A 25,117-nucleotide genomic window follows, 5' to 3' on the forward strand; every position below is an offset into this window, starting at 1 on the left:
TAGGTCAAAGGTCAAGGTCACAAATTTAGCTCAAAGATAAAATTTGACTGTTTTATTTGGAGTCTGGGACATAACTTATTAACCACTCAAGGTATTGACTTCAAACTTGGGATTAAGGCAGGTGGTGATGCGAGATGACTGCAGAGTGCATGAACCAGGGTGGTAGGTCAAAGGTCAAGGTCAAATGAAATCTGCCATCATATTTCATGTTCAGAGTATAACTTAAAACTATTAAAGGTATTGACTTGAAACTGGGAATATAGGCAGGTGTTGATACAGACTGCAACAATTTACATTGCAAGTCCACCACCAACCCCCGCAAAAAAGAATTAAAAAAATCATTTAGTTTCTTGCTTTTTTGGTATCCTGTCATCACCTCCGGGCACACACATCTTGCTCCTCCTCCCTGCCTCTCCCCTCCCATCTAATCCCCTTACATGCCCCACCTGTCACTGTTGAAATATTTTATGAATTTCAGGAGTCGGATAGTGAGGGTGGCCAAACAGGAGATGGTGAAGAACTGGAGAAGACCCTCAGAGAGAAAGCCCTGCAATCAATGAAACAACGGGTGTCCAGGGAAAGCCCGCCAGATGACTCCTCAGATTAAATCGTCCTCATTATTCACTTTGTGACAATTTACAATTTTTTTGTCCAAGACAAATTGTGTTGTTTGTTTGTCTGTATTCAAGAAATGAAATGATCATGGTTTCATTATAGAATGATGAATTGTGTGCTAGAAAAAATGCTGTACATGTTGCTTATGTAGATATCAGGAATTAACATTCTACTTGAGAAATGAAGTTGTTACATGTAATTCCATTTTGTTCCCAGATTTGTTGCATTCTTGGTATTGTAAATTAAGATTCTATTTAGAGGGGATTTTTTAATTATTATTTTTTGTTTATTCTTCCATTTGCTGTTCTGAATCACTGAGCATTCCTACTAATTTTTAAAGCAAGTTTGCATTCTATTAGCTTTTTAATTATCGTAATTGTATACCTAGATTAATTTTGAGTTTCATTATTATTTTTATCATGAATCAAGCTTTAGATCACATAAATTTTGGATGTAAGCATTGATGTATCATTTTGTCCCCCAGTGAAAAAATGGACTGCTGGACATTTGCCCCTCCCCTCCCAGTTTGGAATTGACATTTGCCCCCCCACCCCCTATATGTTTTTGTCCCCCAGTGATTGTTTAGGAATTTAATGTCCTGGGGGCAAATGTCTGGATCCCTTACTCAAGACTAGTTGAAGTTTGATGACATTGCGAAATTAGAATCTTGTTCTGACGAGTAAACTAATTTTGTTGGAAGATTTATTTACTTGGACATTTTTCTTTTTTTTCCAAACAGATGAACGAGAAATTTAATTTCAAACTATCGAGAGTGATCATACCTAACTTGGTCGTAAATGTGAAAGTTAAGGTAAACTTGTGCATGTTGAAACAATAACACATTTTTCCTACCATGTTGAAAGTGGTTAATATTCACCCTTAGGTATTATTTAATAAAGACCTAAAAAATTAAAATATTTAGCATTTGGTTAATTATCTATGATGATAAATGAAAGTTTTGTCTGTCTTGTTAGTTTGAGTGTTGGATTTTTTTCTTTGGGATGGGAGTGTATGTTGGACATATGAAAATGGGTCACTTATTGAAGAGAAGTATTGAAACTTACACACTTGGGGGAGCAAGTTTAATTCTTGTGAGATTTTATTTCTGTGATGATTTGACCAATGTTATTACAGAAAACAGTTTTCATATGCAGATTACAGAATGTTAGCATGTTTGCAAGTACTTCAAACCCCTCACCTTAAGAAAATTAGGCAGAAGTTTCGGCAGTGTTAATATCCTTTGGACACCAGTGAATGCCTTTAGTTTTTAAACATATTTTTTTCTTCTTGGAACCAGGCAGATAACTTCATGAAATACACATGTTTACATTTTTGATTTGTTGAAAACTTGAACTTTCTTTTTGTGTATTTAAAACATGAATGTTTTTACAATGGAAAGCATAATTTTAGTGATAATATTACAGTAGATTTGCAATAATGTCCATTTTCTATTTTCATCAACATTCAGGGACTGTAGGATTGTGCTCTTTTGGCTGTCAGTGTATCTACGTTTTCGGGCCTAGTCCGTAATTTTGCCATCTACTGAGGAATTTTATTATGTGACTGAAATGTTCCCCATTATTTGGCCTTGTGCAACTCCCAGACCCTTAGTTCAAAGAGCAAGGTCAAAGGTTACCGTGATATCACAGGGTCGTTTCATGTGCACTCGTAACACTGCCATTTGTCAATGGATTTTATTATACGTTGGCACGAATGTTTCAAAGGTGACATGTCTACAGCAATGCCTAGACCACTAAATCAGAAATAAAGGTCAGACTTTGAAGTAAAAAGAAAATTAAGTGGTCAGTGACTTTGCCATGAACGCTAGATATGCAAATGATTTGACCTAAACTGTTGTCACGTTCAAGAGTTCAGGTCGTACTTGGAGGTCAGCGGTTTACTGTGTTTATGTCTGCTATAACTCTCCGTCTATGAAGGGATTTTAATGTCAGGTGATGCATGTTCCTACTAACAAGAGGATGTGTCATGCATAACAATAGTCAAATGCACACTTGAAGGTCAAAGGTTAACAAGGTCAATTTTGTGTCTACTTGATAACTTTGCCATTCATCATTCAAGGAATTGCAATATTTCTTGTCCAGTCTGTGACTTTAACATGCATAGAATAACTGCATGAACAAACAAAATAAATTGATGTTCAGAATCACTTGCCTTCAGTATGAAAAAGTAGTTTTTACATTTTTCTCTATTTTCCAGCCAATTCAAAAGTGAAATGTTATGAAAAAGATTTCTTATATTAATTGATGAGACCTTATTAAAAAGATTTTTTTAGTATTAACAGGTATTTAAAAGCAATTTTCAGACATGCAAATTCCAAAAAAAAAACCACGAAAAAAACGAAAAAGAAAATCGACTTTTTGAATTAAATATTTGTATTATAGATAATTCCTTTTTTTTTAAAAAATGAAAGGGGTAAGTAATCAAGAACAATGAATCAGTCTTAGATTATCTATAAAGTATTTTCTTACAGTATTTAGATTACATGAATTTAGCAATGTGAGTCTTTGTTTGTACCCTAAAATGGTGTTTGGGTTTGAACTTTAAGGTCTGTTTAACTACACTGTAAGAATATGCTGGAAAGAATAATCATATCCATAGTAAATGTATTATTAGTATGCAATGGATAGAAAGTTTTATTAGTTGAAGTTCTGCTGATCATGTTTGATAACATTTTGGTCTCTGCCTTCTGGATTAATCTAGTTAAGTTTTGACCATTGTTCCATGTGCCCATTCTTCTGAAACATTTCTGCTTGATGTATTCTACACAAAATTACATTGTGATAATCGTAGGTCTGCAACGGCGGAATCGAAAAGTGCTAGAACACAGTGAATTTAAAGGAAAAGTTGTAAACATGTATTTAACTAAGTATTTGTTTTTAAATTTTTAGCTTTCATTATACCTTACCAGTCAGTTCGTTACTTAATGTATTGATTGACCAAATATGGGTTTGAATGGTTACTGTAGGTTGCAGATAATTTAATTTTAATGTTTGCTTGACTATGCTGTATTATCACATAATTTAATTTCGTGTAACCTATACTAGTACCATATTTCTTTAATTATGCAATCTTGTTAAAATATGGTCTTTGTATTCACAGTGTATATTGATTATGAGACAGGTAGGTAAATATGGCCCTTTCCCAGAGAAACATGCCCAGACTAGGCGTTATCATAGGATGCATTACTAACATAGTAGAAATTCTACATTGAAAAGTAATCGTTTTGATAGATGTGCAGATAGATTATAAATTAATGAATGAAATATGTATAGATATGTCTGTATACATGTAAACAGTATATGTCTTCGGAATATATTTCCATTTTTTGATATGATCATGTTACTGTTTAACTAGATGCAGCAGATGGCAAATAAAGATTTAAAAAGGATAATTGCTGTATGTTTTCATATGTTCCCAGTAAATGTACCTCTTTGAGTATTATTATGACTCGTTTAACTGGACTGCTTTGCAATGTGTCACTTGCTTGTATTTTGATACAGCATTAATACGACCATAAGAGATGTCGGTCATATTCTATTATTGGCCAGATCGGACCAGTAGCGGAAGAGTTGTGACTCATCAGTTCTCAAACTGTTCACGTTTACACTGCAGCTACATCTACCTTATCTCCACCAGTAGTAGCTATGGAGTTCGATTATGGGCTAGATTAGAGAAGTAGCTGCCTGATATATGAAATACGTCGCTGCTTACACCTATTGCCTTCATTTCCTCGTCTGTGGTACTCTTAATAACACGTCATTCAATTTACTGAAAATTTAAATTGGCCAGAATGTTTGTATTAAAACTACCAGTTGAAATCAAATGCGGTTACGAAGACGTTACATCACGTCTTCACAGCTTAAAAGGGTATAGCAGGAAAAGTTGGAAAACTGAACAGTAAAGGTCACTCGATAAACATTCATTTGAAATAATTTTAGCAGGCACTTTTTGACAAGAAGTTAAAAAACTTGTATCATATACATGTGTGGAAGTGATCATGCCCCCTCCCCTGATGGCAATTATGTGTTTTGTCTGCTCTTGACAAATTTGTTGATTTTAATCTTTGTAGATGGTCACCAAGCCATAGTTTCACACCAAATGAATAACCTGACACTAGTACAAAATGTATCGGGGGGGGGGGGGGGGGGGTCTCCATGTCTGAGATGTTAAAGTCCTCGACTTTAATCACTTGACCCTTGCCGACGTGAGTTTGAAACCTGGCTTGGTGTGCAAATTCTTCATCGAAGGAAGCCATTCAGCTAGCTTACGGAATGTCGATCGTTCTTACGAGATGCTCGCCCTTGTCAGGAACAATGCCTCGTGGGACACCTGTGGTCCTCCTCCGCCATCAGAGCTGGAATAGTCGCCATATGACCTAATGTGTCGGTATGACTAAAGCCAACAAAAAACAACCCCAAACCTGTCTGCACACCATTCACCACCAGATTGCCGATTTTCTAAAGGCCGTCCCTTTATTGTTGCTTAACCAGTAGAGTAACATCATAAACGAAGCTAAACTACATTTCACACCTTTCTTTGGTAGAACCCTACTTAAATAAAAATATGCATGTAGGCATATATGTAGCAACAGGGTATGCAAGACACCGCAGGGTTTAGAGTGACGTGCACAAGAGAAGAACTTGTTTACCGGAAATGCAAACAATACAGTACACATGTATTTCTAAAAGTACCGGAACAAGTACTACTAGCGAAGCAATAAAATGTTTCGTTGTATATTCTAGGGTATCTTACCAGATGATTATTTTTAAAGAAATCAAACTGAACTTTGATTCAGAATATGTAGGGTGTAGAAAAGGATGGGATAGCATAATTACTGCGAACAAATAGAGCAATATTATTTCATGTTTTTAAACTGACCTTGGTTACAAGTGTGTATGGTAAAATAATAATAATGATAATAATAATTAGCTCTTTTTGCACAGCTTCATGCATTAAGCTCAGATTATCTATTTTCTTCAGCGATGGCGACACACTATCCCATTAAGTATCTTTCCGCACATTAAACATAGTATACGGCTCAATTTATTCTATTTTTATATTGTGAATAATCTGAGATTATCTATATATGTATAGAATTGTTTCTTGCATACCAGACGGGGATTTCCGTTATTTTCACCGGTGCTGAAAAACTCCATCTTACACCCCGGGGGGTAAGATGACTCTCATGCTGTATATGATGTATTTCGAATTACAAATATGTAGTAAATTTATATATTAATTTAAAGTTTATTCCATAAAACGGAATAAAAACTCAGTACCTTGATGATTACCTCTTTCGATTAAGAAAACGTAAGGTTAATATACTAATACTTCTTGCCATAATGGCACACCTAGTGTCATAATTGCCCGAGGACCTTTATGAAACTATGTAGGCCTACGCCATTAAGGCTAGAAGGCACAACCAGCCGTTTATTGACCTTTTTATATATACCTTCGCTTCATATTCATTTTGGTATTTTCATTTTACATATTTTTTCTACAAACTTATAGGGCCTAAGCATACTTATATTGATTTTTTCATCAACAGTGCCGTCAATACTTGATCGATCTGAAAATGATTCAGCACCCTTTTACCCGCCATAACGACGCTGCTACGTGATGTCAACGTCAGAACGCGCTGACGTTCCGGTTACCAGGGGCCATAATGATTATGGAGCGTAAGGCGCACTGCGTCATTACGGATTCGTCAATAGAGGCCGTAATGATCGTTTTAAACGGCTTTTTTTGTTACTATTTATAGTAACGTACATAATAAAATACATAACGTTACGCTGCAAGTGATAAAACAAAACCGGAACTAAAGATTATTTGCCTTTGAAACGTCATGACGTCTTTCCTGTTTACGGACGTTGTTTTCCCGTGCTTTGTTTAAATACGCTGCTGTAAGTAAATAGTTTTTTTTTAAAAGTAATTCGTTTGATTTTATTTTAACAATCATTTCTTGAAGATACTATTAGTATGCAAGAAAAAGATTCTATCACTGGCTGTTGATGCAGATGGGGAATATCCTGCTCTCGGGTAACTGTTTACGCGGTAACACGGCTGAGCCTCGTCACCGCCTTAAACAGTTACCCTCGGGACCTGATATTCCCATCTGCACCTACAAGCAGTCGGAAAGAATCTTATAATCTGGCGGCTCACAAAATTGAAATACAACACGAACACAGAGACTTAAACGTTTACATTTGAGCTCTGTCCATATACCACAGACCAATAGACACATGCTGTAAATACCTCCAGCACTGTGTTTACTTTAGGTTTCTACTAGCTATGATTGTAATGACTTCATAGTTTGAAATTACTTTTGAAATCTGTAGCTATTTGACTAACTAGGTATGGCATCTTTGAGGCAGTGGACCAGTAATGACAGTCGTTAATTTCCGTTCGTTCACGTATTCTTCGTATGCTATTTCGGCATTCTCCGGTTAGTATGAAAAATATTTCTGTTATGACCAAAGGATGCCGAAATCACGCACGGAAGATACGTAATCACACGGAAATAGCCGATCGTTACGGGTCCCAATACCTTAATCAAGCAATGAAGGTTTGATAGCGAGTAAGATATGGAACAAAAAATGGCAAAGATGTTCCCCTTTGTGAAGAAAGCACCAAAGTTTGCATGAAATTACTTTAAGGTATCCCAAATCCTACAAGAGGAGGAGACACGCTATATCTGCCCTGGAACCTCCTTTTAAATCAGTTTAAAAAAGGGAGGTAAAAATGTCTTGAAAATAATAATATTTTTTCCTTTAAATTGAAATTTATCTATAAAGTAATGTTTCATATGATCTAAACATGGATAACATATCACTAGCATAGCCAAACAACCATTTGGTATTGACAATATACAAAATACTCTTATTGCTCAAGATACATATTAAAAAGGGAGGTAATCAGATTTTATATTATAAGGTGTTATAAAATGTACTGGATCAGAAATGTACTACATATACGATTTGTTGGCTTAAATAGACCAAAACATGAGGCCCCAAACAGGAACTACCTTTTATTTATTTCAATTAAATGTATCTACAACAATTTTAAAAATGTTAATTCATTACCTTAACCAACTATAACCCTTGACACAAAATTTATTCAATTCAACTTATACACACTCAATATACATGACTCATGAAAAATAATATTAGGTCCTTAAAGGGGAAATTGTTAAAAAACACATATTAAGGGCAAATTAATTTATTTCAATCGTTAAAATATCATATTTCTGAACGTAACATGAGTAAAAAATCAAAATATCAAAAAAAGAAAAAATATTCACATGTTTAGGTCAATGAGTTAACCTATATATCTGTATTTTTATTAGGGCAATAGATTTATATGAAAAGAGAGGCCCTTCAATGGATCATTTTTGTATGTTACATAACAGTATAATCATATAAACATAACCATGTTTTCAAATCAAATGACTCATCCAAAGACCTATAAAATAAAAGAAACTGATATTTACACCCATTCAATAGATATCTAAGAATTGTAACAGGTTTCCCAGTACTTCTCTAATACATTTGTTTCACAAATTTATATTTCTTATACATGAATGTGTTATTGCACTGGCATTTAAATGGTTCTATGAAGTGTACATAGTAATGAAAGTCAAGTGTCATTACTGATCAATCCAGATTCAACAGAATTAAGCAATGCAAGGGTCACAATTAAGGTATACAGACACTAAATAGAAAACTGGCGCGGAAAAAATTCATGGTAGTTGCAAAATGGCGCATTCAAACAGTCCTCCTTCTTTGCTCTGTAGAGCTTTTTTCCGTCCTTTTTTACATTTCGTTTGCTGAAATCACATAACAGATCTATCCTTGACATATAGGAAGCATTTTCGCAATAATATGATAGCATGACAGATTTATTATGGAAATGTAGGTCATACAATTTGGGGTATCATATTTAGTTGATATTGTAGTTGGTTTGTTTGACTGAAATACGTGACTCCCATTTGATGTTTTTTTCAGCACTGACAATATTCTTTAAGAAAATGTAACAAGGAGCTGCGTTCAATAAACGCTTGATGCCCCTAGTGGCATCCTTGTCGATAGATTTTGCACCTAAGTCCAAAACGAGGTCAAGGTCAAGGTCAAACTGAGGTCAGGTGATGTTTGAAGATGAGGAATGGTCACAGTTTACATCTGTATAAGTATCAATTCATTCTTGTAAGGGGTATTGATGCTAGACGAAACGGTCCCATTTGGTTAACCAAGAGATGGCCCATATAAAGTTCAAAATGAGGTCAAGGTCAAGATCAAACTGAGGTGAGGTGATGTTTGAAGATGAGGAATGGTCACAGTTTATATCTGTATAAGTATCAATTCATTCTTGTAAGGGGTAATGATGCTAGACGAAACGGTCCCATTTGGTTAACCAAGAGATGGCCCATATAAAGTTCAAAATGAGGTCAAGGTCAAGGTCAAACTGAGGTCAGGTGATGTCTGAAGATGAGGAATGGTCACAGGTTACATCTGCATTAGTATCAAGTCATTCTAGTAAGGAGTATAGATGCTAGACGAAACGGTCCCATTTGGTTAATCTCGTACGGACGGACAGGACAATCACTATATGCCTCCCGCATCAGTAGATGCTGGGGGCATAAAAATGTAAGCTACAGACATTTAAAACGGGTCCTGCTCTGTGCTGTAGCCATTTGAAATTTGCAATTTTATCTAGAATAAAGAAGGTCAGCTATTTAGTATGTCCATACCTTAATGTCTCTCCACAAACATGGCTGCATTTTCCATTACTGCTTATGAACAGACTCAATCAAACCGAGTCTGCAATTTTCACCGTTTGCATTGTTCTCGGTGCTTCCGAGGGATCTACTTTTCAGATTATATTTACTTCACAACAGCGGGTGTTAAGTGCTGTGTGGCGGCCGTAAAAAGTCGCCCCGACTCCATCTCAGTGTTGTTATATTTTCTGGTCCTTCGGGATCATTGATTTCAACTCATTTAGATTTGAAGATCGAATACTGCTTAAGCCGGTGCTAGGGGGCGTGGGCAGTGTTGCATTTTCCATTACTGCTTATGAACAGACTCAATCAAACCGAGTCTGCAATTTTCACTGTTTGCATTGTTCTCGGTGCTTCCGAGGGATCTACTTTTCAGATTATATTCATATATAAATATTAGAAATGTGAACATCAGGTAATTTATATGTTTTCATGCTGTCTATTTCCTTTAGGAACTAGAATTTTATCTGGCACCATTTACTGACTTACAGCTTGATACCTTTGTTCATAACATGACCATGTATAGTTCCAAAAGTTTGAAGTCACAACATGTGGTGCACTAACTGGTATGCGACATGGTACACATTTGTTTGCCGTAGATGCATAAAAAACTAAACCACAAAGGCATAATGTTACGAGCAGCCAACACTGATACACGCTGTTACTTTCTATAGTAAAACAGTTTGCTAGTTGTTAGCTGTAGCTTCATTTGGCCGTTTCAAACAGTTCATGCTAACTAATTCCGTAGTAAGCTGTCTTTTTGGCATAAAAACAAGGACAAAAATCCAACAGGAAAAGACGCATGAAAGAACGTAGACTTAAAGCTAACATTCTTTATAATGCATTATCTGTTTGTGATACTGTCTCAATACGTTAGCAGAAATATCAAAATGAAGCCAGAGAATATATTTTCTTAAGCAATTAGACGTATTGAAAGCACCCCCTGAGAGATGTTCACATATGTAGCAAATATCATTGTATCAAGAAGGTTGTAGACAGGCATTTATAGCATATATTGACATTGCTAATCCTGCCAACAAGAAATGGTCAAGAGAACTGGTACTTTGCTTTAATTATGTAATACACTTCATAATTAGCTGCTATAAGTTGGAGGAAACTCATCAATGTAACTACAAGAATATTATACAAAGGCAGATATAAATGTATCAAGCCAGTCCTATGTACTTAGACATATTGAAGACAAAATAATCGATTAATCTTTACCTTCAAAAATTTACATCTAACTCTATTTGGTATGACCTTATTTATTTCTGTATCATATTTTCATCTTAAACTCATCTTAAAAAATCTCCCATATACTATCAATGCTCAGAAAAACTATTTTTTTCTCAGAAAAACTGTTGTTTTTTAGCATTGATAGAGTATGGGAATTTTTCAAACATGTTGAAATGGTAACAGAAGTCGTTGGATGATCAAGACATGTGCTCAGTTTGTTTTAAAAAACAAAAAAATGTATTGACTGAGGGTTGTCTGGGGCGGCCTGGGAGGGGGAGGGGTGCAGACCCCCAAGTGTCTGTAGTGTGCCCCAGGGCAGTTGCCTTGGTCCTTGGCTGTATCTCACCTATGCTGGAACTCTTTTTGATGTCATTTCAAAATCCATATCAGTCTACGGTTTTGCTGATGATCATATAGCAAATAAAAGCTTTCGGCCTACATCTGTTTCCGTAGAATCACAAGCGATCGAAGAAAGGCGACTGAAAGGTGCGCAATTATAATCAATGACTGGATGAATAGAAACAAACTGAAAATGAACACTTCCAAAACTGAATTTATTATGTTTGGTAGTAGACCTCAATTGCACAAAAGTTTTACAAATTCCATTAACATTGTTGGTGATGATGTCAAACGTGAAAGCACAATTAGATATCTCGGTGCATTTCTTGACGAAACCTTGAACTTTATAGATCATGTAAATCGCAAATGTCGTACAGCCATGTTGAATTTCCTACGAATTAAGAACATCCGAAAATACTTAACAAAAGCAGTCACTGAAATTTTAGTTTTGTCTCTAGTTATTTCACATCTGGATTATTGCAATGTCATACTATATGGTGTAGCTGTGAGGTGCGTAAGATGCAACGTATTCAAAACATGTGCGCAAAACTTGTCCTTAACAAGAGGAAATTTGACAGTTCTAAACAAGCATTGTTACACTTACATTGGTTGTCGGTGAAAGCAAGAATTGAGTTCAAGATACTTTCTTTATATACAGTATAGCTGTCACGCTGGCAGAGCACCTCTGTATTTAACAGAATTGCTTACAGAGTATATTCCTAGTAGACAAGGTTTGAGATCGTCTGAAAATTCTGAATGTCGTTATGTTGTTCCAAACAACAAGTGCAAAACATTCAATGATAGAAGTTTCTGTACTATTGGTCCAAAACTTTGGAGTGAACTGCCGTTAGAACTACGCAAAAGTAGATCACTTGACACATTAAAATATGCAGCTCGTCTGGGCGTACCAGATGCTTTAAACACTGGTATTGGCAATAGGGGTAAAATGACCTCAAGGGGAGGGGTGCGGTCATGACTGTTTGTTACAATAAGGCTGTTATTATTATTATTGTCACTATTAATATTGTTATAATAACTATTATTATTATTATTATTGTTATGTACAACGCCATTGAATATATCATTATATAAAAATAGGCGTTTAATCAAATTATTCAGTTTCAGTTTCAGTATCACGGGAACTTTGGTCACACGCCAAAACTACAAAAGAAGTTTCATTCCAGACCAAGTTTCGCAGTGTGACTGCTTGTAACAGTCAGCTTTGTATATATAGTCATTTGTTTTTATGCAAAACCGGTTGATTATAAAAATTTCTCTTTACTGTGCGTATTGAATACGGTATTGTGTTAATACTGTGGAGACACAGTGGTGTGAGGATGTAGGCCGGAATTGTATTACTGTTATATTGATCATGCGTGAACTACTGTATACATTTATCACATTAATATGGAATTGTTGCGATGTACAATCTCTGTTAATATCTGACAAATATTATTAAGTGTTCTTATAAACGTATGACTGTTTATGAGTTTGTTTACAAATATATTCTAGCGCAAAAAAGTTCTCTGTTGTCCAATAAGGGTTTAAAGACATCTAAAAACAGTTACTCTCCATTCATCGCCCGTTAGTTGTTTAGTTAGCACTTTATCATTTTAGGGTCTGTGCATTAGTCATTAGATTGGTGGAGTCTTGGAAACCAGCCATAACGCTCGCTTTCTCCATGATCGCCAAGATATACGTTTTCATGGCTTAATTGAAGCCCTGACTGACAGTTATTAACTTAACATGTACAATGAATGTATATGCATTGCAGGCCTTGTTAGTAGTATGTCTGTAAACAGTAGGAAATCAATTTATGGTTTTTCCCTACTTCCCGAACGGGAAACTTGTTACTAAATATAGTAACTTGTTTCCCATTCGGGAAGCAAAATTATAACTTATTGATCTGTTTCCATCTAAAAGCTCGGTGCAAAAGAGTATACATGGTGTCATTGAATAAAATATGCTAATGTAAACTTAAATACTTTATCTAAGTTTCTACCGTTCAGATTTTTTTTACTGTCTTAACAAAATTTTCATTTAACTTTCCAGTATATTTCTTAATTTCAAAGTTTCCTGAATAGGAAACTTGCACTGAATTGCATTCAGTCAGAATTATAACTCCTTTTCCAATGAGAAAATTCATAGTTTTTTATTTCTTAAAAATTTTTTTTTTTGTTCAGGTCCGTATGAACCTTTAAATGATGCATACTATTGCATATCATCATTTTAGGCCAGTATGATTTTAAGCAATATAATTTTTAAAACAAGAACTGCAAGTGTACCAGTATAAACTGTATTTTTTAGAAGTAAGTGTTGAAGCATCTGGAAATGTTTTTTTGATTTAGCAATCATCAAGCAGGGCAATGTTAAAAGTGTTTTATTAGTATCATTTGTATAACTAAGAACTCTATGAAAGACAAGCAGTTGAATATAAATCTAGATAATGAGTTTCCGATCGGGAAGTTAAGTTTCCAATTCGTGAAATTTTGTAATTAAGTAATTTCAATGTTAAGCAAAATTGCTATTAGGACATTAAACACAATTTGAACGGTAGAAATTTAGACATATTTGGTGTCTTTCATTTAATGATACCATGCATGTTCTAATGCACCGGGTCTTAATTTAAATTAAACAAGAGAACAAATGCGATTCTACTTCCCGAACGGGAAGCAAGTTACTATATTTAGTATCAAGTTTTCCCGTTCAGGAAGGAGGAGAAAAACCTAGTGGTTAACTTCCCGAACGGGAAGTTTTCCTTATTGATAAGGGTTCTACCGAGTCAAGATGGTCGTTAAAATTCTGACACAACACATAACAGCATGTTCTCGTAATACATTTATATGCGATTAATTTGCAAAGCTTAAGTGCTTCATCGATTTGCTCTTCCACCGATTCATCAACGTAATGCGTGTTTTTCTTTTTCTTTATTTTTTTTGTTTCATTTTATTTTCTAAGTCATGCCATGAATTACAAGTCCAAAACTACCATTTTATATTTCCCGCAGTAGCGTACTATGACAAGTCTATATCTGCATGTAGTTCTCGTGTGGCTATCAGTGTGTAAAGTACTTGATCTTCTAAACGAAGATCTGAGAACGACCCATTCACATTCGTCTTCTGTATATTTTGGATTTCCAATATTGCTATTTTTATTTTCGCAAATCTATTTTTGTTTGAACCAATCAGACAATTTGTTCGAATGTCAAAGAGTAAGAAAAATTTGCAGTTAATCCAGGGCTCGAACCCGGGACCTCTCGCTTACAGAGCAAGTGCCCTACCGACTGAGGCCCTACCGACTGAGCTAACCGGCTATCTGACATCTTTCGACATAAAAATTGTTGATATCAAAAACCAAGGCTTTTTAAAGCTTGCAGAATGTTGTAAGTTAGCTTTTGATTGGCTAGCGAAAGGGTTGTCAGAACGAGGCCATCAATAGCTCGTTGTCAAGATCCTATGCGTAGCGTAATAGAAGATGTACTTTAGTCAGATTGGCATTCGCATTAACCATTAATAAATAGGCTATAGTATTTATTTCTAACCGTCGATATTCAAGAAAGAAATTACTTGAAATTGTTAAGGTAACTTGACAAACAGCCATTACTAACCTTGACACTTTATAGGGAAAAATACATGTATACATAACTCTCAAAATATACTAAGTTTTACAGCCCGGACAAGAATTTATAAATTTACGGTCGGTCGGACAGACGGACGGACAGTGCGATTTTGATATGTCCGCCTTCGGGGACATAAAAACAAAACAACTTACTGCATGTAGTGTAAATAAAATGTTATTTCCTGAAACATCGTTTTAAGATGTAAGGGAGTAATTATACAATAAATAAAAAAAAAACATAAAATTATCAAATGTTTGTGTTAAAATTCACGAAATAGATTATACTTAATAATTTAGGCCTAATTTAAGAATAATATATCAAGCCGCGGTATCTCTGGTGAGTTTAATTTGTGCACTACAGTTCGTTTTCGTAAACATCAGGGGCAACTATCTCGAAAACTTATTCGTATCGTAAGTTAAGGTATGGTTTACGATAAACCTAAGGTAACGTTATTCGGCTATCTCAAAACACCTCTTAACGCCCTCGTAAAGCGCTCGTAACTTAAGGTATTGTTAGTTAGTTACGATATCGTAAGTCATGGATAATCCATTTAATGACGTCATTTTCGAACAACTGCGCGTGTACCTAATAGCCCACTAGCTGTTTATTGCTTAACAACATGGAAAAATATATTCACATTAAGTGAATTTTTACGGTGGTATGTTAAGGATATGCATTTCTTTTTTTTTTAAAGATTAAATTATCTCGAGCACACGACATATTTATGATATTATCTCGTGCGCACGGCATCTTATCTCGTGAACTAGACATCTTATCTCGTGCGAACGACATCTTATTTCGTAGGCACAAAATCTTATCTCGTGTGCATGACATCTTATCTTGAGCGCACGACATCTTATTTCGTGCGCTTGACTATCTCTTGTGATCGACATCTTATCTCAAGCGTACGACATCTTTTTTTTTTAATTTATCTTTTTTCTATAATAGGCCTATACACAATATACATTTACATACCTCGTCAGTATAAAACTTGAATTATAATACATATATATATAATCAGCAACTACAATATGACATTCATCAATACATGTAATACCAAGTTATGAAAAAAAGGAAAACAAGTGCAAGTAATGTGTTTATTTATTTGTCGTCGTTGTGTGTGCTGTGTGTTTGTGTGCGTACGTGGGTGCGTGCTTGCGTATGTGCGCGTGCATATGCGTGTTGTTTGTGTGTATACAATTATTGTTAATGGCTGTGATGCTGAGGTCGAAGTGAGACTACCGGTTTTAGAATGTAGATGTTTTGAAAAAAAATGTCTTCAAATTAGGAACTGACCACATTTTCCGTTGTGAACATTTGCTTTATTTTTCGTTATAGTAATAAATATTAAACTGATAAAAATGCAGCGAAAATTCAGCGATGACACAAAGGAATAGATTTAAGCCCCTGACAAAATAAATATTAAGTACTAGTATGTAGGCTTCGCCCATATATCAAGAATTTCTCCGTTTCCCCATTATTCATGCATCCAATTTTATAACTTTTCTGACAATGTGTGAATCTGTCAAACTGCATTTTGTTGCTATTCTAACATGCAGTAAGCATGATTATGTTTTAATTTTGACGGTAGGATGACCAATTATGTGCACTGCTCCCCCAAATGATGTGATAAACTTGTACTTGAGTTTAAGTTTATACTAATTTGTTTTAGCTCGATTGTAATGAAAGCTTCAAGCTTACTGGAACCACTCTCGAGTCCGCTTCCTGGAAAACCCAGTACTGGTGTCATATGAGAAGTCATGGTCGTGACCCTAGTGGGGCTCGAACCCACGATCCCTGGATTTAGCGGCCGACACCTTATCCACTAGACCACCGCTCCCCTTGTACTTGAGGAAAGTTTAAATAAAATCTGAATAGGCGGGGCACTAATTATCTACTCGTCCATATATTTTCACTGATGACCTGAATACATAAAAAGGCCCTAATAAAATATAGATAAGATGTCGTGCTCTCGAGATAAGATGTCGTGCTCTCGAGATAAAGATGTCATGCGCTCGAAATAACATGTCGTGCACTCGAGAAAATATGCATTAGTATTCCTTGATTCCTTACAGATACTCCCCCACATAATGCAGAGGTGGAAAATGAATGAACTTAGATGTATTGTCTCTAGCAAATCAACACGGAAACCATGAACGCCTCGTTCGGTATTCGAACCTACTTTGAGATCTTGTGTATTCTACCTATTAAGCCAGTATAGCCGGGGATGCGTGTGTAGCGTTCAGTATGAAAATCAATATATAGTCTTGTACAATGCAATTCCTTTCGTTGTTAGGAATTCTACTGCTGGCAGTCCGAAACATTATTCAGTCTCACCAGTTATTACAGTCCATGGGTAAATGTCTATGATACAAAAAATTCCGTTATAGGGTATTTCAACCATATTTTGTGATATACGTACCTCAAAGGTACAAAATATGTAGGCAACGTGTATGTACCGCGCTAAAATTTTCAATGTGATTTTAAGAAAATTGACTGTAACGTTTGTGTGTTTTCCAACACCATTTGACGAATAGCATCCGCCAGTAAATATATACCGCAGTAACTGTCACAGTGGTAAAAGTCAACATTTAGTTGTACATTTTAAACTCTTATCATATCAAAATAACACCGGTGCCAATTACCAAAAATTATTGTTACAGGTTGATTCCAATGGGGCCGTACGTTTGAGCAAAAGCACAGTCCTAACAATTCAAATGCCATGCAAATCTGACAAACCGTTAAAACGACAGCCCGGATGAACAAACGGACAAACGTTAATGTATTTCCTTCTCTTTGAAATAAAAAAAAACCTGTGCGTTCTATCTATAAAAACGGACTAAAAGCACTAAATTTATTCATCTATATATTCATGTTCGTTGACACAAAGGAACGGAATGACAATTTAAATAAATATTTTCAATACAGTTTCAGCGTGGTACAATAAGAAAGAAACATATTCACCTTCAGACAGGCAGATATACATAAGTTTTTATACACTACGAGAACGCTAAGGGGTGGATTTTTAGCCTTAACTTACGAGTACATTTACGAAGTGTCGTAAATTACGAGACTTTCGAGATAGAGGAAATATCCGCTATGAATACCTTACGTACCCTTTACGAACATCTTAGGACTTAAGGTACGTTCGAGATAGTGGCCCCAGGTTTGTAAACATTAAAGATTGCGTTTTGTAACCTAAACTCATGGTTCTATACTTTAGTGTGTCTTAATTGTGTGTAAGAAAAACGTGAGCTCAAGCTAAAACAGAACATAATCAAAAAGTAGAACTTGAGGTCATTTTGTAAGTAGAGAAATTTTGGTTTGAAAACGTGTAAACACTTATGACCTAGTACAGTTCGATTACTATAGGTCATACGTGTTTGCAGGTTTTCAAACTAAAATTTCTCTACTTACAAAATGACCTTTCTACTTTTTGATTATGTTTTGTTTTAGCTTGAGCTCACGTTTTTCTTATACAAGACACACTAAAATATGGAACCCTGAGTTTAGGTTACAAAACTCAATCTTTAATGTTTACAAACATCATGTTTACGAAAACGAATTGTACTAATAAACTTTGAAAATGTGGCAGGTGAGTCCAATAAGTCCAGAGGTGTTCAAAGATAATCCTTCATAGATCTATTGTGCTGTATTTACAACAATGTCATGGGTCAGAGAGATAACAAAGAAACCGGTATGTAGACTGGCTGTACTCATCACTATTACTCGGCGCTGAGTTAACAAACTGTATGGAATCTAAAGTGGTAGTATACTAGTATTCATGGCATGGATATCTTAACGCATGACAATACGAAAAGTATGCAATAAAATGGGCAAAACTTATTTTGAAGAAACAAAACAACTACCTGTACACGAATTCGAAGTCACCTTGGTAATTTAGAATGGAAAAGCGCATCTTACTATACAATCACGGGTAAAGTATTAATGAACTTTAGTGGCTGGGTATCTCAAATCCCGCTGCGAAACATAAATGGTCAATCATATGGGTGTCTACCGATGCGTCAGTGAATATGTAAAATACAAAAGATGCTCGAAATGGATATAAATAAAGTGTTTAAATGACCAAGTCATAGAGTATTAAAGTATAGCAATATTAAAATATTGAAGTCTAGCAATATCAAAATATTGAAGTCTAGCAATACTCCTATAGATGCACTATATATAGTGACAGAAGAAGCAAGTAGAATCACGAGTATAGATTTTCAATGGGACTTTCAGATGACAGGTGATAAAGTACTTGTTCATTCTGCAGTCATGGCTCCAAAGTGTGTGACATTTTCTGTTTTTGTGATATGTGCTAGTGTGTTTGGCTGCATTATTTTTTACGGTGAGTACTTTATATTGCTATCACAGGACATATCACTTGTTTAACTGTAACAGCAAAACTTTAAAACTTTTAAAATTAAGGTAATTAATTTTACCATAAATATAAATTAACTAAACTACATCTATGGTGTGTCGTTATTTCTATATTATGCTCATTAAATACACCAAATTTCCAGCAGCGCAGTTAAATTTCATCGTAATTTACGCTCGGTTAAAAAATCATAAACTTTAGTGAAAATGAATGCAATAATGATTCTGTACTTGTTAAAAAGGTGGTCAGTCTGATTGTTATCATTCTCGTATACCAGAGTTTACCATGGTGCCGTAGTCTCGGGATTTTGACGAACCTCTGATAGATGAGAATGGATTAATATCAAATTATTGTTTTTTTAACTTCTATAGAGGATATTACATGAGTGTCTTTTCATATTGAATTTATTAAACCAGTTGAATAAATTAATAAAATGCGAGGCTCTGTCGAGTAATTTATAAATTTTAATCAACGAGTTTAATAAATTTAATGTGGAAAGTCACAAATGTAATATTCTTTTGACCACATGTTAGCTTTTCCTGTCGAAACATCAAAACCTCTGCGTGTGTTATCATTCGAAGTTTAAGTAATGGCTTTATTAGACTCCCGCGACGTCAAAATCATGTGATAAAAACTTATTATCTATACTTTAAAATTTTGACAAAATCGATCTCAAAGTTTGATTTCAGCTTATTTCTTTCATTTCTTTGTGAAAACGATGAAAGAAAGTTTATAGATTTATATGTTCCTGTTGTTTTATAGATTTAAGTACAATTGAAAAAAAACCTTCTTATTTTGTTTTCTGCAAATTCACATTTCTATCTTGAAGATAACGCAAAGAAGTTATACAAAAAATATGTTAGAAGAGTACTACCCCATTGAAAGATATAATGGTAAAACTGCCTGTTTCAACGGAATTTAATCAAAACTACTAATCCCCAATGATAACGTGATTCCCGCCGAAACGCGAGGACGAGTCTAATTCATGATAACTGATGAAATAACCATTCATAATGCTTGCACATTACTTGACAAGCAAATATTAGTATTTCTTTCATTTTAAATATCCACTAGGCATATGACAACATAGCTCGGTTGGGTAAAATGCAGATAATAATTGGATGTAAGCAGATCCTTTTGTGGGTTCGAATCCTCACGAGGTTTTTTTTTTCAGATTTTTTTGTTTTTGTTTTTCCTATTCGTTTTCATTTTTGCTTCCGTATTTTTGTTTCTTTCTTTGATGGTTTGTTGTCGAGCACGCTTGCGGTGAGCTCGATATAGTCGCCACTTTCGGTGTATGTGCGTGCGTGCGTCCGTCCGATTTTGTCCGGACCACAACTTTGACATGCATGGACCAATCTTGTTTATATTTCGCATTAATGTTTAACTCAATGAGAAGGCGTGTCATGCGCAAAACCCCCCTGTTCCTATCTCAAAAGGTCAAATGAAGCTTGTCCGGAGCATTTCGCCTTCATGCATGGTAGGATTTTGATGTAAAATTTGGGATGAATGTTCACCATTTTAAGACGGAGTGTCATGCTTAAGAAGCAGGTCCCTAGGTCCCAAAGGTCAAGGTCACATTTAGAGGTCAAAGGGGGGTGGGCCCGACATTCTGCCGTGGGGATACTTGTATTTGTAGATATTTTCTTTATATAACAAATTAGTATGTTCATTACTTGCATGGCTTAGTGCATGCATTTAATCAATATCATCTTTGTTATGTAATAAACTATTCTGATCTGCCATCTCGCCTTTAGATACCTCTGTCGTGTTGTCACGGAGCTCATGAAGGAATCTTAACTTTTATGCAAAAGTGAAATAAAAATTTAAAAAAAATTAAATGTCCAGGCTGAGTTTCGAACCCATACGGCAAAAAGTCTGTTGAGCATGGACTGTATGCTTTACCACTGAGCTAATTCGTAACTGGTGCAAAACCTGGAAATATTTAGATTGTAACATGTTAGGAAAATGTTGACTTCCCTATGTTCCATTTCAATCTATTTATAGTCATGTTTGTAAATAGCAAGTTATCGTTGGGGCATAGTATATTTATATAGAGCATTTCTTTACAAAGGGGTATACCAATCACGTGATACTAGTGTAGGTGTATAAATGGTCAGTATTTATATCGCCAATAGTTTTACTCTTGAAGTGCTCTAGATAAGTTCAAGATCGAGTCTGGCTCCCTTGTAGAGACTGTCTTGCTGCATGGTCATCTTCTTTCTTGTACTCATCGTATGATGTTAACATCGCCTGTTACCGACATATTTATACAGGGGACATAGAGCAAGTCACTTCGCGAACTCTTCTCGGATGACGTCACAATTTATATTTGCTTGTTGCCGAGTCATAACCCTTACGGAAATATTATAGTATGCCGCAAACATTTGTTGCGATCATGCCGCGAATATCAGACGAATATGCCGCGAACACTTTTGATAAAATAGATACAATGATTGCGGGATGTTCGTTTGGTGTTCACTTTTATTCCTATATAAGATCATCACCATTCCTATTTAAAAAATGTATGTAATGCATACATATTTCCCTCTAAACATGTCTAAAATACCAGGTTGTAATTAACTTATCAGACTCAAACTGTGACTTTACAGATAATGCTACAAATTAATTGATCTACATTTACATGCTCTTATCAAAGCTCTTCATGAACAGTTTACCAAAAAGATTACAATATTCTAAGTTATTCTTGCGACTAAACCGCGATCATTGGTCTCAATGCGAGTATCAAGCGAACTAATATCAAATCAATCGCGGCGTGACCGATTGTAGCAGCGAATATCCTGCGAATAGGCATGTTCGCGGCATGTCCACATTTCATAAGGAAGAGCTCGCTGATGTTTGAAAAAAGTGGAGACTGGCTGTGTATTGATGGTTCAACTATCGTATGCCTATTTTCAGCTGACCTATAGAAATCATTTTGGCTATTTTAGTTACGCTTTGACAGCTGTATTGACTGTTACGGATCGGATTACGGTTTCGTTATCTGACTGTTTTTCACTTATTTTTTGATTGGCTTTATATATTGTTGTCTTGTAGTCCTTTTTCGACTGACTTGTAGTCTTTTTTGGCTTTATCATAATTTCGATTTCCTTGACTTTTGACTGACTTGTAGCCTTGAAGTCAGATTTCCTCTGCCTCCCATAGCTATCATTATGCTATTTGGAGTCATTATTTTGTCTGTCATTGAAAATTGTCAACTATTTCATTATTTTTCCTAACGCCAATCGCTTCTGTATGAAAGTAAAGAAAGAAACTCGAAAATGTAAGTCCTACACATGAGTCGAACAGAAACAAGAAATGATTTGCAGTCTGTATTTTCTAGTTATACACTCATCAGGCTAAATTTCCCTTTAATTTAGAACGTTTGCGTATTTCCTACTGTGCAATACTTTTGAAAAATCTATATCTTCGAGCTATTTTAAGTTACGAGAATAACGCTAATAGCCGATATTTCAGATGAAATGAGAAATGTACACCTGTCACCACACCTTCAGACTGCCACTGATTTGTCTATCGATGGTAACACCTATATGTCGGCGACAAGAAACATGTCTGCCTTCCCTACAGAAAGGGAATCACTTTATGAAGAACGCCGGCTAGTTATCACAGAGGGATGCACAAAAGTTAACAAAACAATTCAAAATCAGTCTGATTTATATAAACATAAGCTATTGATAGACAAGAAACATTTGATTTATTACTGCCCAATTGCTAAGGTCAGTTCAACATTCTGGAAAAGAATTTTAACAGTAATAACCAGTCAGGGAAAACTTAACTCTCCCTTCGAAATTACTTTACAAGGAGTAAAACTGTCAAAAATAGAAGAACTTTCAACACAGGAAGTGAGAGGATTGAAAGAGAGTGGGGATTCATTTATGTTTGTAAGGGATCCGTATGCACGGTTATTTTCCGGCTACGAGAACAAACTCTATAATGCTAATTTATACTTCTGGAAACAGATCGGAAGCCATGTTGTTCATATTGTAAGAAAAACTCATGATATTGTTTATACAAAGTATGGATTTGACGTAACATTTCAAGAATTTATTAAATACATACTTTATTTAAGTGAATCGGGAAGAAATATAAATGGTCATTTTTCACCCATGTCGAACAGATGTGACCCGTGCTCCACACATTTTAATTACATCGGTAAACTGGAAACAATCGCAGACGACGCAAAGTATCTTATTTCTAAATGGCAGAAAAAGTTCAAAGATGTAAACATAGTTTTTGAAGACTTTGAGAAGGAAACAGTCCTCGATTCTGCTAGGGGACATTTACGTTTTTTATATGAAACGAAGAGAATATTAAACGAGATAAAGTTTCCTTTCTTAAAATTAATGCTTAGGACATGGAGGGACTTGCAAATTCGGGGGCTTTTATCCAAAAACATCGAATTTCCATTTAAAAGTACTGACAAAATTACACGTGAAGACTACATGAACGCCATACGGGGAGCATTAGAAATCCCAGTGAATCGTACAGAGGTAAAACTACAGCGTGAAGAAGCTCTTGTACAAGCATACAGACAGGTACCACTTGAGGATATGGAGAGATTAAGAAAATACGTGCTTCAAGACTGTTTATTGTTTGGTTATGATAGTCGACCAGCGAAATTGTTTGACAGATCCAAGCCATTGAAAGATGAATTCTTATATCTGGACGGATTGCAAAGGAGATAGAAGTTACTTCAGGATCGCAGACTCTAGTTCACAACATGTGTCACTTGAACGTTATTTATGTTGGGCGAGTCTCACCAAAGATTCATTGCTTACTTAGAGGAAAACATCCAGGTTGTTTACGGATGGTACCAAGGGTCTTACTCAAACATCTCATCTTAGAAGCCGAATAGTCTTTTTGACTGATGACAAATTCAACGAATTAACAAAGTCACAGAAAAAAATCCTTCCTTTATGGTCATCTGCACATCAAACTTGTTTATCTTTGAAAGTTTGAAGCAAATCAGGCTAATTAGTGTGGGAGGAGTTGGATACACAAAATTTTGGGACGTACTGACAGCAGCAACGCTATATGCCCCCTCTCCCACATAAATGCGGAAGCCTTTTTATGTGGGGCATAAAAAATCGGCGTTGATTAAAATGCAGTCACAGTTTTTATACCCTAAAAGTGACCTATAACTAAGGAGATCCGCAATCTATTTAACATTCGACTAATACAGGTAACTGGAAGTATTGTAGTTTATATTGTGTTTTACCGGAAAGGGTACAGGAAATAATGCTTTTAATGGAATTGCGATCTTTTTTACCTGCTATTTCGTACTAATAATTGAGTCAAGTGCTTACACCTGCAGGAAAGCGGATAACAAACGAGTATTACGACTGGACAGGGGCACATCTTGAGCTGTATATTATCCTCTAAGAACTGCCTTACTAGTATTCAAAATCATCATAGCCACACTCATACATTATTGATCCGACTTCCCTAAATAACAATTTGACACGGTGTATATGACGCAATAGTCCAATTTGTTTATACTTATTAATTTTTAGGTCGACTGTGAGACAAGTTCTACAATATACATGTACTAATCACTCTCGACATCTTATTCCTGATGTAAGAAGCCAGTTTCTTTGGTATGACGCGGCCGAGGATCGAACCCCCCGGCCTCCCGCTCTCGAAGCGGACGCTCTACCACTAGGCTACTGAAGCGATTTTTAAATAGTCCAGTGGTACCATTTTATGACTACGAAACCTGGGCTCGTTAGTGCGATCCCATCTACAAATAAATTAGCAAATATTCGGATTAAAGTCCCGTCTATGGCTGTTTTAACCCTGGCAAATTAAAGAGCCAGGGAAGCTTTATAATTTGTATTGTTTACTGTATCGCGAGTTCGTATTAATACGTTGTGCTACAACTGTTCAAGTGATATTTTACGTTTCATATTGAAATTGTCTTCAAACTAATGTTATGACAACAGAACAATCAATATTTTGCGTTTAATACGTCTACTATTTCATTTCTTTACCTAACATTTGACATTAGATTTGATCTTCTTAATGTTTTACGAGAGCAATTAGTTCACATCACTTCTGGCAGAATTTCTTATAAAGAAATAATTCACACTCGTAAAATTGAAAGTTATAGAAT

General features: G+C 35.4%; 2 protein-coding genes across 5 annotated transcripts in view; both read left to right on the forward strand.

The window, feature by feature from the left end:
- The window catches only part of LOC123552286 (serine/arginine repetitive matrix protein 1-like), a 43,550-nt gene extending 39,523 nt beyond the window's left edge, over window positions 1-4,027 (forward strand). For all 4 annotated transcript variants that reach the window (XM_053541795.1, XM_045341829.2, XM_053541796.1 and 1 more), the window contains one exon: window positions 479-4,027. In XM_053541795.1, the coding sequence (XP_053397770.1) occupies window positions 479-607 (129 nt within the window). In that variant the 3' untranslated portion in view covers window positions 608-4,027. The remainder of the gene's footprint in view (window positions 1-478) is intronic.
- An 18,445-nt stretch (window positions 4,028-22,472) lies between these two features.
- On the forward strand, window positions 22,473-24,793 carry LOC123553530 (carbohydrate sulfotransferase 11-like). The gene has a single exon (XM_045343234.2). The coding sequence runs from the start codon at window positions 22,536-22,538 to the stop codon at window positions 23,688-23,690; it is 1,155 nt and encodes a 384-aa protein (XP_045199169.2). The 5' UTR covers window positions 22,473-22,535; the 3' UTR covers window positions 23,691-24,793.
- The last annotated feature ends 324 nt before the right edge of the window (window positions 24,794-25,117 follow it).

The sequence above is a fragment of the Mercenaria mercenaria genome, chromosome 4 (genome assembly GCF_021730395.1).
Source record: "Mercenaria mercenaria strain notata chromosome 4, MADL_Memer_1, whole genome shotgun sequence".
Lineage (NCBI taxonomy): Eukaryota > Metazoa > Mollusca > Bivalvia > Venerida > Veneridae > Mercenaria > Mercenaria mercenaria.